Here is a 19,052-nt window from a genome sequence, read left to right as displayed (position 1 = left end):
TCCCTAACATCTCTCTGACTTTTCTCCGAGCAGACTAAAAACATGTTCCATAGCCGTACAAAGGGCCAGTCAACTTAAAAGTTTTTCTTCATGTTATCAAAGAACCGGCCTTACTCTTGCCCTAAGGGGTAGGAAAGCCACAGTGTTATTTTTGTACCTTTTTGAGATGTTAAATCCAGAGACCTTGCAGAGTGATATTTTCACATTTGTTTTGTAGTTCTGGGATTGCCTGGGAGATGACCCCGTAGGTGTGTTTAGTGACATGGTTAGAAGTAATATTTTATTTTCATACTCTTTATAATTGGTGTTGACATTAAGATAAACACAGGCATGTGGATTAGAAATGTTATTAGGTTAAAGTCCACATTCCTGTTACCTGTGAAAAGGAATAGTCTAGGCTTCAAAACAAATCTGAACAACACTGTAACATGTCCTCTCCAACCTCAGATATAATTAGGGGAAGACTGATCCTTGGCTCTTTCCCTCCAGGCATTACTTTGCTTGGTTAATAAATTGCCATTTCACATTCTGTAAACCAGATAGTGTTGTGTGGTTTTAGTTTTGCTCTTTGTTCCGGCTGTCTCCAGAATGCTGGGATCACTGGCATGTGTTACCTGCCGTCTCATGTCGTGATTTGGTGCAGTACTCAATTACTTAGGTGTTAAATGTATTCTTTTCTAAGATTTTTACTTTTTAGATTGTGTGTGTGTGTGTGCAACATGTGAGTGCATTCTGACACCCACAGAGTCTAAAAATGGGGGTCAGAGTCCCTGAATCTGAAGCTTATAGGTGCTTGTTAGCAGCCTGGTTGTGATGAGAGGGTGCTGTGCACTCTTAACTGTTGAGCCATCTCCCCAACTAACTTCCTTTCCTTTCTTTTTTTTTTTCGTTTTTCCAAGACAGGGTTTCTCTGGGTAACAGCTTTGACTGGCCTCAACCTCCTGAATGGCATGTGACCCCACACCCGCCTCTCTCTCCAGCTTTTCTTAAATGTGTGCTTATAGATTAAATGACCCTTAGCACATGGATAAGCATTTGAAAGAGTTGGTAGTTCATCTTACACACCTCTTATACAGCAGACATTGTTGAATGCTCTTAGGGATTAACTGGTTCTTGTTCCTTATTGATGGCAGAGTCTGCCCTAACTATTCTAGGTACTGGTTTCTCACTTCTTTGAAATTCTTTTATTTCTTTCTTTCTGTACCTTTCATGTGACAAGCCTTTTAAAACACATTTTATGAAAGATTGAGAGGTTTGGCTGAGGCGACGCTGAACGGTCAGTGCTAGAGCAGAGTGTCTCGTGGGAGGCTGTGTGACATCAGCATTAGGAGAGTACACACTGGCCATAAGAGTTCCTAAGTGCCACCTTAGACCCATTGACAAGGCTCACGGGAGTCTGGAGCTTTGTAATCCACTTTCTCACAGGCATGGTGTGATTCCTGTGCACGCCAGCAAGCTGGAAAGCAGCTGATCTGAAAGGTCTAGTTTGTGGGATATGTACCTGAGTCAGGCTGATTTGAAGGCGTTCTTACAGCAATGCCGCTGCCAATCCATTCAGCAGACCAGTTCAGTGCTAGAAAGCTACAGGGTTAAGTTGTAGTGTACAAATGTAAATCGTGTCTTATCTGGCTTTATGAAAACTGCAATTTGATCTAGTCCTGCTAGGTTGATACTTAATGGCTGTCATGCTCATAATGGCATCAGGGTCTGGTGGCTGGATGTCCTAGCTATAAAGATTGCTAAGGTTTCGGGCTATAGCTTGGGATCTTTCTTTGCATGTAACTCTGGGGTGTGCATGGTGGTGCCTTGTGTAGTTGTCTTAGTCTGTATATTATCTGACTTTGTCATTTTTCTTGTGTTGATGGTGGAGGAACTGTGTCTTCATCCCTCTTTATATTCACAGCATTTAGCGGTATGCTCTGAGAGTTCTAAATCCATCTTTTGACAGCATGCACTATCTTCAATAAAAGTTTTGATGCGTTACTTAAATGGGAGTATAGAGACCTATGTTCTGTGTTTCTACTTTTTTCCCTCTCTCTTGGATCCTATGTTCTTTTGAAGAAAATCCTATAAAAGCCTCTTTTTTCTCCTTTAATTCCACAGTGACCCTCTTGACCATCTGTCCTAGGAACTGTCATTAGTAGAAAGCATTGTTACCTTTCTGTAAGTCATGCCCCTACTTTTAAGAGAGAAAATAGAATTAGCAAGTTGAATATAGGACCAAGCAGAAAGGTTGAGTGAGGCTTTGGCTTAGGAAAAGAATCTTTATGGCCTCCAGTTAACTTTTAGCCAATTACCAGTGGTGGTTCTATGTGCAGAGCTGTGTGCATTTTAGTATCAGCAATGTTATTCTGGTCCATTGCCATAAAGCATCAAGAACACATCAGGTCATGCGCCTGAATGTCAAAAAGCCACATTAATTTCTAAAACTGTATGTTTTTAAGTTTTTATTTACTCTTTCATGGGTAAATACATTCCTAATAATTACTTCTGGCTTGTCAGTTTTTTAATGGTGTTCTCAGCTGCTTCCATTTAATAAGCCTTAGCTTTTCGTTCTCAAAGTAGCTGCAGCCAGAGCTTCTCATGAACCGATTGACACATGGTTTTACTTTCCCTCGGACGATGGTGGATGTCGCTGTTCTGACTAGGAAGCTCAAGTGCTTCATTTAAATGTGTCTTGGTTGGCCAGCACCCCAGTACCAGTGTATCCTGTACAGTTCCCCCCTTAACAATCGAGGAGATGCTCTTCAGTTTTTCTATGCTAAAGTGAGGTCAGACCCCACAGAGTGCTCTGAGGGTTTCAACTAGTCATTCTTGTTGGCTCTCTGCATTTTTAAGGCAGTAGATACTCTTCATTTTATAAGTGTATAAGCCAGATCAGCTGACCTCCAGACAGCGGGAGCTTAATAATGGTAAAGCTCGAATTGAATATTAACATTGAGGATTGGGAAGCAGTTTCATTGGGTAGAATGCTCCTTGTGTAAGTTGTGAGCAGGACTTTGGATCCAGAGAGCACATGTATACCAGCTCAGATACTGTGAGTATGTCATTATCCTGGTGTTTTTACTGCAATATGTGGCACAAAGGTCAGGGATGGAGAGATACAGGAGAGTCTCCTGAGACTCATATGTTGCAGTAAATATTAAAAAAATAAAAATGTTTATCTTTTTATTGGTCTCGCGGTCTCACTCTGTGGGCCCACTTCTAGTACGGAGCCATCGCACAGCCTCTGTTTCTCTGTCGGAGCTGCCACCCAGGTCCCTTCGAATGACTCTCTTCCCTTGGCAGTATTGCCTCTGTCCTGGGGTGTTTCTTTACCCCAAATCCCAACACAAACACAACTAACTCTAAGGCCCGGTAGCTTTTCATACAGGTTATATGTTAAGTTCTCAATCCACAAACCCTCTACACAACAAGATTACGTCAAATAGACAAAGATACAAACTGCCCTTCTATATGAGATATTGGACCTATAAAATCCTTAATGTTCATAGCTATTTAACGCCAATTAAGCCCACCTGGATCTAGTTCATCCTTGTGGACATCCATGTTGGGAGTTTCCTCCCCCTCCACTCCCATCTTCTCACCTCTGACCCTCTCTCTCCACCTCCCCCTACCCAACCACCAGCTCTCACCTTTATTTTACTAATTAAAATGGGAAGCTTCAGATGAAGTCACCTCGTGAGTACTGAGTAGGCAGCCCTTCTTGGGGAAGTAAATTAGCATTAAAATACAAACAGCTTCAGGACTTTGTACACTCCTGGTCAGGCCAGCTGGGTGAACAGTGGTTAGCAAGAGACCCCGCCTCACATAAGGTTCGAAGTGAGCACTCACACCCCCAGATGCCTATTGTGGCATGCAAGTATGTGTGCATACATGTCCTACATATAAACACATCACACAGATACCCCCTCCCTCCAGTCAGGTATCCCATAGGAAGTTGTCACATTACAACCTGTGTTTTTCCTTTAGGTTTGAAGTGCCTGTTTTGGGACCTTACAATTTTTAGGGGAAGTCACCAGGGCTAAGCTCATCTTAGAGTTTCAGTGCTTACATGAGGAGGGAAATAATTATGTTTGAGAAAGTCACTCAAGTTTGAAATGAAGCATTTTTTGACTTTATTGTTTTGGTACAGAGATTCCTAAGGTCGGATTTTTAGCTTTCTTCCCCTTAGTCAGTATCTACAGGCTTGGCTCCTAGCCTTCGCTGCCATTCCGAACCCTCCTAGCTTGTCTGGCTGCTGGTGAGACTGCAGGTCGGTTATTTCCTGAAGAGTAGCAATAACAAACCTGACCTAAGCTGCTTGCTTGCTTTCCTCAGGCTCTGTTTCGCCTCTCCTACCTTCAGCTCTTGAGGGTTTTTTTCTGTGTTTCCTACCCCTGTTTTGTGATTCTGTTTTGATTCATCACACTTTTCTGTGTGTAAAATAGTGTAGTTACTAATATGCTGTCTCTGGGTTTATATATACCTGCATAGTCTAAGATTAAACTGTGAACAAGTATTTACATTACATTGGAAATTACTGCAATGAGGTAACTGAAGAACACAAACTCAGAACTAGGAAAAAGGAAACTGATTTTTACAAGTGACTGCCCACTTACATGAAAAGTTGTGTGTACATTTTATTTAGTTATTTGGGCTTCTTTTGTCAGTGTAGTCCAGTCTGGCCTTGAACTTATGGTCTTCTTGCCTCAGTTTCCTAAATACTGGATTTACAGTTGTGTGCCAACACATTGAGCATATAATTCTAACATAAAAGGCTGTCTAATTCTTGGCCTTTGAAAACATAAATGTGTTTTTCTTTGGTGTTTGCAGCTTTTGATTTTATAGCATGTGACTTTTATTTCTTATATGACTTAAACTTTGATTTTTCTTTTCTTTTCTTCTTCTTCTTCTTCTTCTTCTTTTTTTTTTTTTTTACAACATCCGAAAAAGTCATGTAGTCTTCTGTAGCCAGGATGCCCTCAGATTTTATATGTATCCAGGCTAGCCATTACATTCCTAATTCTTTATCCTTTACTTCCCAAGTGTTTGGATTGCAGGTACCACCAACCTAGTGATCTTCTATACCTCCTCTATAGGTTTTAGGCCATAGCTTTTTACTTTTCTTAAAATTGTCTATTTTCAGTGTTTGCTTCTAAAAATCTCTCTCTTGAGGCTGGAGAGGTGACTTAGTGGTTAAGAGCACTGGGTACTCTTCCTGAGGACCCAGGTTCGATTCCCAGTACCCACGCGGTGGCTTACAACTGTCTGTAGCACCACCTCTAGGACATCTGATACCCTCACATAGTCATGCATGCAGACAAAATACTAATGCACATTAAAAAATAGTAAAATAAATAAAAAAACTATCAGTTTTATGGTGTTTTCCTGAAACAACTTCAGTTGGTAGTATTTCCATTGGGAAGTAGGTTATGTAGTATTCTAAATAGGATTTCAGCTTTATACTTGATTTCCTTCACTTTGCTTTTAAAGAATTATACCATAATTCTTAGATATGCTACTCTCAGAACCTGTCTCTGTCAGGTTTCTTCTGTCACAGGTGCTTGAAATGACCAATTTTAGGAGCCAGCTGAGCTGTGACTGGTGATACTGACCATTGTGGAATCATAGCAAGTAGATTTATTTAACCAAAGTCAATGTGTGCGAACCTGTTCTTTTGGAAGGTGCACACAGAACAGGCAGGGTTTGCACCTTCTTTGAGAACTGTGTAGTTGTGATATTTAGTTTTGTAGTATCTGTCTCTGGATGACACTGGTTGTAAACTTTACAGGCTTGTTAATACAATAGTATTATTAAAAACTATATTTTATATACCAAGAGTTTCAACAGTAGTTCAGCATTATTACTGCTTTTTCTTAGCTCACAGTGAGCTGTTTTAATTCGGCAGGTAGTTGAGTCTGGAACTTAGTGGAGTGGCCAGTCATGGTCATTAACATGGCCACCTTCTCTTGGTATATGAAGTCTATTTCTGGTTCTTTCTTGTCTATCCCCTACCCCCTTCATTAGGGAGGGACATGTTGGTAAAGGCAGATAATATGGAGAACTATTTACACTAACCAGTTTTTAGTAGAGATCATCATGGTAAAGTGATGAATTTAAAGCTGTCTCAATAGATCAAAATGAGTGCAAATTTTATTCTGTTCAGTAAATGTCAAATTTAACTATGTAACACTTATGTGTTAGATGACAATTGTTAGCACATCTTCCTTTGTAACGGTGAATGAATAGCTCTAGCTTCCTGTTTAAAGATGTTTGACCCTTTCTGTCTTTGAAAGCTCTAATGCTCCAGTGAATAAGGAAGGAGAATTGGAAATTAAATACAGCCACCTGAATACAAATTGCCGCCCTGCCCTTGATTACTAAAACAGATATTTTTCTTCCTAAATACTTCTTCCTTTTGAACTATGCTTTGTGTGAAACTAATTTATTCATTTTCTAAAGTGGCCTTGTTTGTCTAGTCAGGAAATCAGCCAAAGAGGTCTCCAGTAAGCTACAGTGAAATTGAGAAGTGTCTACTGTCACCACTGGTGATGAATCGAAGTGTTGTTAAAGATGAAGATGGCCATTCACTGCACTCTTCATCCTTACTACAATTACTTACGTTCATTAAGCCAGCAAAGTACTTCATTATCTGTTATGCTGCATACTAATGGTACACTTAAAGCTACAGTGTTTTACAATACCAAAAATTTCTGAAAGTCATATTTAAATCATTACATCATTATGGTATGAGTCTGAATATTGAATAGTATTAATTATTAATTGGGAGAATATATTTATCCAAGAGACTTTAGTAAATATTTAAAACTATTGTGTGCAGGGTAACTTTTGTCTGTCTTCTTGACAAATTGATTAAAACAATACTTAATATACTTTTATTACCCTGTCAGGAATTTAATTACCTCAAGTTAGCATTGTAGAATGTACTCATTAACTAAAATAAAAAAGGTGTTATAAATTACTGACTAATTTTTTTTTTCATTTGCAGCATTTAAATATTAGAACACTGACAGATGACATGGTAAGGCTATTTTAAATTTCCCTTTGTTAATGTATCTTAACTGTACTCCTCTTGGCTTGCTACATTAACATCTTCGAAAATGCCAAAACCAGCATGTGCTAAGAATGTGTTCATAGTGCTACCGTAAGAGCAAGAACTGGTAAGCTACGTTAAATTGTTGCTTGTATGCTATGAAAAGGAATAGTCAATATGTTAATGTAAAAATTTTGCTTCATTACAAATTGTTAGTCAACTTTGAATCATTCAAATCAGCTCTCATTCTTGAGGATGAGCTGCAGATTTCAAAACGAGGTAGGAACAGCAGCTACCGACATGGTGGCTTGCTAGAAAAATGTAGTTGCTAATTAAAGCAAGCCAGGTTGAAATGCCCTGCATGTATTTGAGAAATTCTGCTTAAAACTGAGAAGCAGGCATATCTGCTTTACTTTCAGGTTAGTAGTAGGGTTTTTTCTAAGTAACTAGTGAGTGCCTTAGCTGTGAGGTTAAATGATTCTTCTTGAGAATTACACTTTTGATGCACAAATACTCATGTTAATGGTAAAGGAATGATAACAGTACCAGCCACAAATAATGAAGACCCAGTACCTCACCAACCGGGTTTGGTTTTCACCATCACTGACAGCAAGTGCGAATTAGAGTGCAGTCGGGATGTTTGTCATCTTAAATATCCAGAGTGCTGGCTTTAGCACCCGGATAAGGTTGGTGTGTGAAAATGAGACATAGATCCTGACATGAGCAATTTAAAAATTGAAGTAGAGTGTTGCTATATTTTCCTGAATAGTGCGTATGTTAAGTAAAACATTTTTTAGCATAAGTATCTAAAAACAAAGTGTTTATGTGAATTTTTCTCAGCAGTGTTGTACATAGTCCTGATCCTTAACACCAGGCAGGTCTCCCTAAAACCCAGCCTAATCTAGTCTAATTGTGAGGTTCAGGCTCAGTCTACTCTGTCATAGATGGGGAACAATAGAGGAAGACACCTGAAGTTGAACTCTGACCTCTGTATAAGTGAGCATGTGTGTGGCGCGCTCCTCGACCAGCGAGGAAAGACGACCACCACCAGAGGATTCTTCTCAGATCACGCTTTATGGTGGGAGCCTCTTAGTTGAAGGGGAGAGCAGGAAGCGAGGGGCGCGCCGCAACTGGTGCCGAAACCCGGGATTTCTGCACCATTTGTCGTGTGCCCCACTTCCCGCCAGCAGGAAAAGGCGTGCAACAACAGGATTCTTCTGCGAACAACCTTTATTGTACAATACTCTGAGCAGGGGATCTCCACGTGGGAGAGAAATGCATTGCTTATATATGCCCAGGAGACTCGTGTCACTACCTGATTGGTGCACTCTCCAGTAACTCATTAGTATGCCCCGAGAGCGGGCTATGACATATGTGGTGCGTGCGCTCTAAGTCTCTTGGCTGGGCAACAGCTCTGTTTGCTGAGTCCTTGGCGGAAAGCCGGCGCCATGTTTGGGTGCCACACAAATGGCTCTCTACACGTGTGTATATACACATACATGCACACACACACTACATACATTGAGAACTAGGCACTTTCCTCCTTAGCTATGAACCGCAATGGTGTGGGCTGTGCAGTGTACGCTATTCTATATGCATTTCAGCATTGACTGTAGTGTCGGATGGAGTGTAGCCAGCCTAGTGCTTAGAAAACAATAATATTGAATCCTGACATAGGTTAGGCAGTCGGCTTCTCTCCTTGTTGAGAAGATGCTATTTTTATTTTACAGTCGAGGCATAGAAGCCGAGAACCTTTCAAGTTTAGTACCGGTCTACAAGGGCCTGCCCCCCGGTGGTAGCTTGAATGTTGTTCTTTCTTTCAATGCCCATGACTCTCACTTTGTTTTACAGGAATATCTTCTTCTCCCCACCTCCGTTTTTTTTTTTTTTTGTGGTGGTGAGAATTGAACCCAGGATAATCACGTTAACCACTAAGATGCATGCTCAGCCTCCATAAATGAATGGCTTCTTAAAGTCAGCGATAAAGTCAACTGTAATTTTTATGTTTTATATTTGGATTTTATGAGACTGTACTACGCTGTAATAGCTTTATTGAGATACAATTTACATAGCATTCATTTCACCCACTAAAAGTTGATAATTAAGTGGTTTCTAGCATATTCACAAAAATTGCCCACCACTATAATCTAGTTTAGAACATTTCCAAAGTCTTCAGAAGAAAGCTCTGTGCTTGTAAATACTCGCTGCTTATATTTTCCTTCTGCTCACCAGGCCTGGGAAACCAACAGTCTACGCCGATTTCCCAGTTTTTGATGTTTCAAAATGAAATAGTCTGTGAAGATTTTTAACTAAAAAAGAATGACTTTATTCATTTAGGGTAATGTGTTAAAGGTTCATTAATAATGCTTTATGGCTCAAACATGTTCAAGTTACAAAACATATTAGAACAAACATTTAAAATTTTTTTTATTACTCTCTGTATTTACATTTGAAATATTATCCCCTTCACCACCCCAGTCCCATCCCCCTCCCCCTCTACTTGTCTTCACAAAGGTGCACTTGCTCCCAATCACCCTCTCCACCTCAGTGCCTTGGCTTCCCCTACATTGGGAAAATGTGCCCTCCCTGGACCAAAGGCCTCTCCTCCCATTGATGTCAGACACTGCTATTCTCAGCTACATATGCAACTGGAGCCATGGGTCTCTCCATATGTGCTCAGTGGTTGGTGTTCTAGTCCATGGGAGCTCTGGAGGATTTAGTTGGTCGACAATGTTGTAGAACAAACATTTTATAGCATGGATTAAAGATAGAGATAGCTCAGTTGGTAAATTGCCTGCTATGTAAGAATTAGGCCTGCGTTGGATCCCAGCACCTCTGTGAAGAGCTTCAGGTGATGGTGTGTGTTACCTCAGCAGAGATGGGCAGATACCTTTAAACCTATGAAAACCTCACCAGTGGCCTCCAGGTTCAGCCATAGACTCTGTCTCAGAAATTGAGACAGAGAACATAGAGGAGGAGCACACCTTAAGTTGGATTCTGACTGGCACACACGTGTGTACATGCTCTCTCTCATACACACACACACACACACACACACACACACACACACACACACACCCTAATGTTACAAGGGGGCTTATGATATTTGTGCTGAGCTGAGTCCATCCTCTCCTTGGATGTGGCCAACTGTAGGCTACAGTTTGGAGCAGCTCCATCCTTCCTTTCGTTTAGATCATTATGTATTTTTGAGGTTTATTCTGACTTCAGACACAGTGTGCTTTTCTTTCAGAGGCTGTTCTTTCTTGGCCTTCCTTACACACTTCAGAGCCAGTCTTTACTTCAGTGTAGAAACAGTCATTGGGCAGCGTTAATAGAACACTCTAGAAAACATCCTTGATGTCTGCTATGTTAGTGGTGGACTCCTCCCTGGTGAAAACTTCTTTCTTTCTCCATCCTGTTCCCATTCCTTCCACTTGTCTTAAGCTTTACTCTGGCAAGATCAAAATATTTGGAAGCTAAGTGCATCTTTAACCTGGCACTATTTCCTGTTCTCACCAGTTTAAACTTTCGGAAGGTAGAGACAGTGAGACAAGGTATGTGTCATACTTTTCTAAAGCACCCGCCATGCCTTTTACAGGGTATTTTATTTTGGACAGGGTCTCACTCAGTAGTCTGGACATCACTGATCCTAAACTCAAAGCAGTTTACCTGCCTCAGCCTCCCGAGGGCTGGTGATGTTAAAGGAATAAGCTCTGTGACCTGTCTCTGTAGCAAGCCTTACACTTTCCTCTGATGTTGGCCCTGCCCCAGTTATTCTGACCATCTCCCTGCTTGGTCCCCATCGCCTTGATTCTGCTTTCATCCCGGCTGTGCACGTGGCTGTCTCCTGGATGGAGCTCTTCCCCTGGGTACCAGACTGCAGCTTCTCCTCGGCACTTTTCTGATCTGGTGCTTTGTCTCGTTCTCTGCGAAGTCTGGGGCGGTAGTCTGGAGAAGGATGAACTGGAAGACAATGAGCATGACCGTTTTGAACAGAAGAAAAAATTCCCTTTCTCCGTGTTGGTGATGGGTACAGGGAAAGAGCAGTGCATTTGGAGGCTTGTTGACAGTCAGTGCTCCCTCCTTCCTTGCTCTGTCTGTGGCCTTGAGAAGCTAAGCACTTGTTTGATCGTTTGTTTGTAAAGCGCTGCTTGTCATATCTTCTTTCTCTTGGGCTTCTGGTGGGTTCCGTATTGTCTGAAGTGTATTGAAGCGCTGCTCCCAGTTTTGTGCTTTCCTGTCCTTGTGTCTTTATAATTGCCTCCTGGTGTGCAGACAGAAACACAGTGTGCCACATTTGCTGCAGGCTGTGCAGAGAGGTGCATACGTGGTGGCTGAACTGTGCTAAGGGACTGGGTGCCAGGGTCTTTTGAGGGCTCTTTAAAGGGTGCCTGGCATGTTAGAGTTTAGGGAGGCATTGCTGCTGATGCTTTGATGCCTTGCTGGCCGTGTGGTTGTAATTAGATTTGAGCTTCTCAGAAGCATATATGCTCCATGTGTGCTTCAATGCAGAATTTCTCAGTATGAATAGCTTTTTTTTTGAGGCAGAACAGGAGAAAAGTCAGAAGAATAGCATTTTTCTGTGGTCCTACATTAAAGCAACAGTATCTTAGAAATATCGACACTGTAGCAGCACTAATGCTAGAAACCCTGTTCTTTGGCTGGGGGAAATGGCTCAGGGGATAAAGTGCTTCCTGTACAAGTGTGAAGATGTGAGTTTAGATCACCAGCACCCTAAAAGCTGGGTGAGGGGGTGCAAGTCAGTAACCCTGCTGTCAGGAACGCAAAATCAGGGAAATGGGTAAATCTTTGGGACTTAAAAAAAAAAAAAAAACAAGGTGGAGAAATAGAGGAAAACACCCCAACTCAAATGCTGGCCACTCTTCTCCTACATACAGAGGAAATAAACTCATCCCTTTAGGTTGCTTGGTTGAAGGGCAGCAAAGGTACATCTCACTTCAAGGTTATTTTGTGAGTTATCAGAATTGAATTTGGCAGGCAGCAGTCTTGTTCTAGGAACAAAGGATTTTTGTAGTGTTGGTTTCTCTTTAAGTAAACTTTAAGCAGTGTCCTTTAAAAACAGATGTGTGCACCTTACGCGTTTAAGAGAGCAGGCACTGTGCTAAAGTAATGAGCTGATGCAGTACCATTTCCATTGAAGACTTGGACTTTTAAGGTTTTTTTCAGAAGTAAAGAGGCAAGGAGGAGGGAGGGTGAGAGGGATGAGGTGACAGGCATGGAGGGTAAGGAGGAAGAGCTGGATTCTTCTGGCATTTAGGAAGTTTCCTCTTGCGTCTTACGTCCATTTTCAGTATTTCTACTGGACTCATTATTTCTTTTCTGCCATTGTATAAGGATATACATTTAACAGTTTTTCCTGTTGCTCATTTTTGGTTTTAGCAATGGTATTCAAATGTCCTTTTAATGGGGACCCATGGTAGGGTGTAACGTTTGCTTTTGTGTTTCAGCCCACATAAACCCACAGGCTGATTGTCAATTGGAACCAAAGTTTTTATAGCCAGTATGTGATGCTTCTAAACGTAATGAGCTCTGATCTTTTCCCCTCCATTTTTTTCCCCCACTTTTCTTCACTCTTCTCCAATACTTAAAAAACAGAATGGTGATCTAATCCACTAAGTGGATTTGATGACCCATAAGTAGCAGCTAGAGCTAGAAAACAAAATACTGGCCTGCAGCGATGCTGGAGGAAGTCATGGGGCCTTTCCATTAGCGGCTGTTCTTTGTTGCCTGAAGTTTTCCTGTGGAGAGATGGGTTAGAGTGACAACTCTGTCACCAGTTAGCATGCCAGTTAGTGAAAGTGATTAGCTTTTAAGATTTGGTATCTATTTACAGGTATTGTTCAAGGGACAATTAAGTTAAAGTGCTTGGCAAACGATGCAGATATAAACCATGCAGATATAAACAATGCAGCTATGAACCATGCAGCTATAAACCATGCAGATATAAACCATGCAGATGATATAAAGCCATGCAGCTATAAAGCCATGCAGCTATAAAGCCATGCAGCTATAAAGCCATGCTGATATAAACTATGCAGATATAAAACTATGCAGATATAAAACCAAGCAGATATACAACCATGCAGATATAAAACCAAGGAGATATAAAACCATGCAGATTTAAAACCATGCAGATATAAAAGTGGGTATGATAAGTACCTTGCATGTTTCAGCAGGATACATGATATATATGATATTCCAGTTTTAAGGTTAAAGTCTGATATTTGTACATATTTATAATTATTCATATACTACAGTCATAATTTGTACCGAAAGGTTCCCTCTGCTCATTTGTGGCTACCGTTTTTCTCTGTCATAGCTAGGTCTTGACAAATACTTATCAGATATCAGAGCTACAGTTTAGAATGAGAATTCGCTTAAGTAGTCTCTCGTGGTTATGTTGGACTGTGTCTGCCTCATTATTTGAACAATGCTATAGGTTTGGTTCTTCCTTCTTTGTTCACTTCTATACACATATTAGGCTTTTAGAAGGTATTTTCTGCCTTGTAAAATTTATTCTCCTATTTCTTAAGGAAGAAACTTATAATGCTAGTTGCTAATAAAGAAGCTTTATGCGTTAAGCTTCTGTTTGAGGCATGTGATAGTGTCTCTCAGCTGACTGTCATCATGTATGGGTTAGTTTTGGTCAGGATGCTGCATACTAGAGTATGAAGAAGGAACTGCACTCGAGGTGCAGCATTTCTCTTGATTAGTGGTTCCTGTGGGAAGGGCCCAGCCATGGGAGTGGTGCCATTCCTGGGTAGGTGGTCCTGGGCTGTATAAGGAAGCAAGCTGAGCAGGCCATGGGGAGCCAGCAGGAAGAGGTTTTCCTCTGCTCCAGTCCTTGCGTCTGGGTTCCTGCCTTGGCTTCCCTCTAGGATGGACTGCTGTTGTTTTGTCCTGTAAACCCTTTCCTTCCCCAAGTTTCTTTGCATTGGTTTTATCACAGTTACAGAAAAGATAACTAGATACTTCATTTTCATTCAGTTAGAAATTTGTTTTTGTTTTCTTGAGGTTGGGTTTTTCTGGGTAGACTTGGCTGTCTTGGAACTTGCTCTGTAGATCAGGCTGGCCTTGGACTCACAGAGATCCGCCTTTGGCTCCTGAGTGCTGGGATTAAAAGTGCATGTGCCACCCTTACTCAGTTGGGGATAGTTTGTGTTGCTCACTTAACATTTTCTTAAAACTATGAGTGTATTTTTAGTCACTTATGTTTAGTTCTTAAATGACTGGAATTTTCCTAACCTCTTCATCCAATTGGTAATTTTCTTATCAACCAGCTATAGCGTGTGTGATTTCCAGCTTTCCCAGTAGGTTTTGCTTTCTGTCTCACATTGTGGACTGTCTTGGTGAGTAATCTGTGTGTATTTTGCTTCTGCTGGAATGTGTCTAGATAGCACATATAACACATGAGAGTTGATGTTGTTCTTTGAGTTTCCAGCCTCCCTTTTCTAACAGCTTTGGGTTTTACTTTCTCCTTTCATTTCTGCCACTTTCTGTGTTTGAGCTTTGCAGGCAAGGGTATGTTGTCCCTGCATATCCATTAGGGTTGGTTCCAAGTCACCGTGCACAGTCCCAAATCTACAGATGCTCAGTTATTGAGTAGAATGCTTATCCTCCCATATTCTTTAATGATAAGGACTTGGGAGGGTTGGGAAGGGTATGGCGGGTGCCCTGTCCTTGGGATTGATGAGGCAGGTGAATGGTCTCTTCATGTCTACAGAATACAGACATCTATGCAAGTACAACTCGGGTACAAACACAGACATCATTTTCCTTCTTTTGGAATTCCAAAGTTCACAGGCCAAACTAATGAGAAAGAAGCTTGGGCTCTGGGTCTTCCCTTATAGCTGTGGCCTTGTGACAAGAAGTCTGTCCGTAGTCCATACAGAGTCAATATTCTGTTTATTTATTGTCTTATCATTTAAGGAAAACACATGCATGTGTGCCATCAGGGATTGGAGGTCACAGGATAACCCGTGGGAGTTTGTGGGTTCCAGGCTTTGAGCTCAGTCAATGAACTTGTCAGTGTGGGGCACGCCATTACCTGCTCAGCTGGCCTGCTAGCCTGAGACACCTTTAAAGGAAAACCAAACCAAACCAAACAACGAACCAACCACCCCCCCCCCCAAAAAAAAAAAAACAAAAAACAAAAAACCAAAACAAAACAAAACCAACTGTAGCAATTGTTTTCTACAGCTGTTTGACTGTGGAGGCTAACCATGCAACACAGTTGTGCCTTGGTAAACATTACAAAATGACTTTCAAATTCATAGTATTAGTCATTTATACTTCTTGCAAATTTACTAGGTTTATCTATATTACCTGATGTAATTATTGGTTTTCTCTTTGAAAAACAGATTTCTTTAGAGAGACCAAATTTATAAGTTTTATACTTGTCTGACCTTTCTTTAACATTTCTATTGTGTGTGTGTGTTTTGTCTTCCTGTCTTCATCTGTTATTTCTGCAGTTTCTTTTCTGCAGCCCCTGCTCTCCTCTCTATATGGTGCCTTCCTTGGATGATTACCTCTGAAGATTGCAACTGCTGTTGATACCTCTGACCTTTCCTTCATAGAGACAGATTGATGCGCTGGCCTACTGGTTACCTTCATATGATTGTCCCATTTACTCTAGGGACTAATGCCCTTCCGTAGACCCCTCCCTTAAGCCCATGCTTGTTTTTATTCTCACAGTCTCTTAGGAGGGAGCTACCCTCCCAGTGTTTCCTTTTGGTTATTTCTTGACTCTTCACATCCTTTCTGCCACTGTCCTCATTTTGACTTGTTTGGTCTCTTTAACCACTTTTTCTTTCTCCCCAGGAAGCTGGAGCTTTCACAGTAGTCGCGCCTTAGCTTTTTTTATTGAAAAATTTTTCCTATAGTATATTCTGATCACTGCTCCCCTTCCTTGACTTCTCCCAGATCCTTCCTACCTCCCCATCCATCTAACGCCATGCTACCTTTCTCTCATAAAACAGATGAATAAGAAAAAAAAAAAAAAATAAAGAAAACAGAAAAACAAAACAAAACAAAAAAGCACAAGAAACACACACAAGCCCCCATAAAAACACAAAATCAGAAACCATAATAGATAAGCAAAAGACAAATAATGTCTTTTGGGTAAGAATGTCACAAGTGATCTCCATAAATACCATTGTGTTCTTTGATGTTGGCATTTGCTGCTTGGCATGGGGCCTGCCCTTAACTGGGGTTTGAATCCCCAGTGAGCTTCTAGAGAAAACTGATTTTTCCTTTCCTAGCAGTTGCCAATTCGAGGTAGTTTCTGAGTTCCGGAGCTCATGTCCTCTTCTACAGCACTAGGACTGTATCTGGCTTAGAGCTGTGCCTGCTGCTGCAGCCTGGGAATGTGTGTTAGTGTCCTGTTTTGTCTTTGAAGGCTGTTTCCTTGGTGTCTTCATTCTCACTGGCAGTTAGTCTCTCTGCCTCCTCCTCTGCAGAGTTCCCTGAGCCTTTGGGGAGTGGTTTGTTGAAAACCTCCCACGTAGGGCCAAGTGTTCCAAAGTCTGTCACTGAATCCACTTTGTCAAGTTGTGGGTTCTGAGGAGACCCCAGTGAGGGGCGATAGGGTGAGAGGACAGACTCCTGTTGCTATGTGGTCTGTTATGTGAGTGGAGCAATTGTAATGGTAGACAGGAGGGAGAATGAAAATCTGCTCCCTGATTCCCAAGACAGTGAGTCCACTCCTCAGAGTGTTGCTAGGTACAGATGACTGACACAAGGAGAAGGGGTTGGGGAGGGAGCTGGGGATGGAGGAAAGCTCAGTCCACAGAAGCATTTGGCAGAGTCCCCAGGGAATGGGGTGAGATGGGAGAACAGGCCCATGACTGAGGTCTGCTACAGGGCTGGGAATGAGACTCCGCCTTTAGCTTGTTAACATGGCTTCTAAGCCTTCTGTAGTAGGATCCTGTTTTTGTAACTTGATATAAACCCTTCAGACAATATGTGGCTCTTCAAGTAATAGAATGGTTACTTAGAGAATACAGTAACTGGCTGTAAGCTTGTGATAGATGCTAGGAGCTCTTCAGTGGAATACATGTCCCCATCTTGCCGTTATAGCCTTCTGGCTTTTTTTTTTTTTTTTTTTGTGCTCCAAATACATTTAAGATACAATTTAAAGAACTAAAGAAAATTCATAACTAGGGAATTATGATTATTCCTCCTTTATAAGATATACATTTGGTGCTGTATAATCATTAGCTTGTATTTAGGATCTACTAGCTGTGAACATGCTTTTCACTTATGTGTCTTAGTACTGTTTTTAACATTTTAAATGATGGGGACAGAGAGGCAGGGGAGTTCAAGTGACCTGCTCAGTATCACAGTGGCAGCCAGGGAAATTGTGGAAGGCCTGCCCCAGAGAACATGTTCATGAGGGACTTTCGCTGATGCTGGAATGGTCTTCCTTTCCCTACTGAGAGCACTAAGTGTAACCTCTAGAAAGATCTTATTTTGTCTTTCAAGCCTTCTCTGTACAGGATGTCTGTGTCTCATTTTAAAAATTGTATCACAGCTGTTAACCTTAATCCAGAGAGAGCTTTTGGAACTGTGATGGCCTATCAGGTGCTATGATGAGAAATCAATTATTTCCAAAATTTCAGATGAAGCTGAGACTCTGTATTCCAAAGGAGTAACGATATTTGGGAGATGCCAACAGGAAAAGGCTATGTGATTTGTTTTGGCTGTAAGAAAGATCAACTTCTCTAAGGACATCTTTTCATGATTCTGACAACAGCTGTGGTTCCCAGTCCCCGTTTAAGTTCCCATGATTGTGTGCGGTGGATTCTCAAGGGGTCTTTGAGAAGCTCATCTTCTCTGGTCCCTTGATACTGACAGTTCTGTTGACAGACCACTTCTGCAGATTCTGATTCTTTTCTGTGATTTGTTTTCTTCCTAGGGTGGGCTCAGTCTACCATGAGATATTCTAGGTATTGTGAGATATAAGTGGAAGTTGATATCATTTGTATGGAGAAAAAAAATTTAATTCAGTTCATTTGATTTTTTTTTTTTTTTTTTGCCTAGCTTTTGTTAACTTTAATATACAAGAGCTCAACCTTAATTATTTTACTGGTCTAGTAGGGTAGAAATCTTTCTCTAATAAAACTTCATTTTATATGTTTACTAAATTTTTATGTTTTCCTTTGTAAGTTAAAAGCAAGTGATAAAAGTGATTTTTTTTTTTTTTTGGAATTATTCTGCTAACCTGTATGTGAACTATTTTCTTAGGTAATGTAGAAATACCAGTATGGGGCAGGGCAGCTTTGTATGGAAAGAACAATATACTGAAGCAAGTTCTATATGATTTCAAGTGTTTACTTAGTCAGGTGGGCCTTTCAGAGCCCATTAATAGGAGTTAATTATGACTTCCTGTACTTAGGTTTTCAACAGTAGCTCTTAAGTGCTATCTTAGGATTTTTAAATATTTATGGAATGATTTAGAGAGCATCTCCTTAAATCAGAAGAAATGTGGGGATAAGATCAAGAGCTTTCAGATGGAACAAAGATGTAATGAGTATGCGTACTTGTTTATTCATTTTTTTTGTCTGCCTCTTCATTATACATTTATTGAGTGTCTAATACCCTGATAGAATATAAAAGTTTACAAGAATGTCTCTGCCTGGGACCGCTGGGGGAGCAGATGGTCACTGAGCTTTGCAGTGTGGCATGCCAGTGGGTGCTACTGTAGGTAGGTAGGGTTCAGGAGGAGTAGCAGGGTCACCTTGATCTTGGGAAGACCTCAGAGATGACTTCTCAGCTGGGTTTGAAGTACAGGTTGTTGCAATTTAGGCTGGCAGTTGTGGCCTTTTACCCAGTAATAAATTTGTTTCCTAGGTATGGAAAAAATGAATTGCTAGTTGAAGTATATAAACTCGGTAGTTAGGAAGCAGTTGTTGATATCTTTAGATGATATCTGTGTGTGAGTAATACTGAAATACGTCTCTCAAAGTGCAATATTTATTTTCAGAGCTAATTTACA

The 19,052-nt window shown here is 41.0% G+C and overlaps 1 protein-coding gene across 1 annotated transcript in view; it reads left to right on the top strand.

Annotated features, from left to right (window-relative positions):
• DIAPH3 (diaphanous related formin 3) overlaps positions 1-19,052 on the top strand; it is a gene marked incomplete at both ends in the record, with an annotated part of 452,874 nt that overhangs the window by 17,525 nt on the left and 416,297 nt on the right. The window contains one exon of the mRNA XM_080917022.1: positions 6,992-7,024. Coding sequence (XP_080773148.1) covers positions 6,992-7,024 — 33 coding nt within the window. The remainder of the gene's footprint in view (positions 1-6,991; positions 7,025-19,052) is intronic.

Source organism: Micromys minutus (assembly GCF_963924665.1).
Source record: "Micromys minutus genome assembly, chromosome: 5".
Taxonomy (NCBI): Eukaryota; Metazoa; Chordata; class Mammalia; order Rodentia; family Muridae; genus Micromys; species Micromys minutus.
The sequence above is the reverse complement of the archived record's forward strand: the minus strand, read 5'-3'. Positions and strand labels throughout refer to the sequence as shown.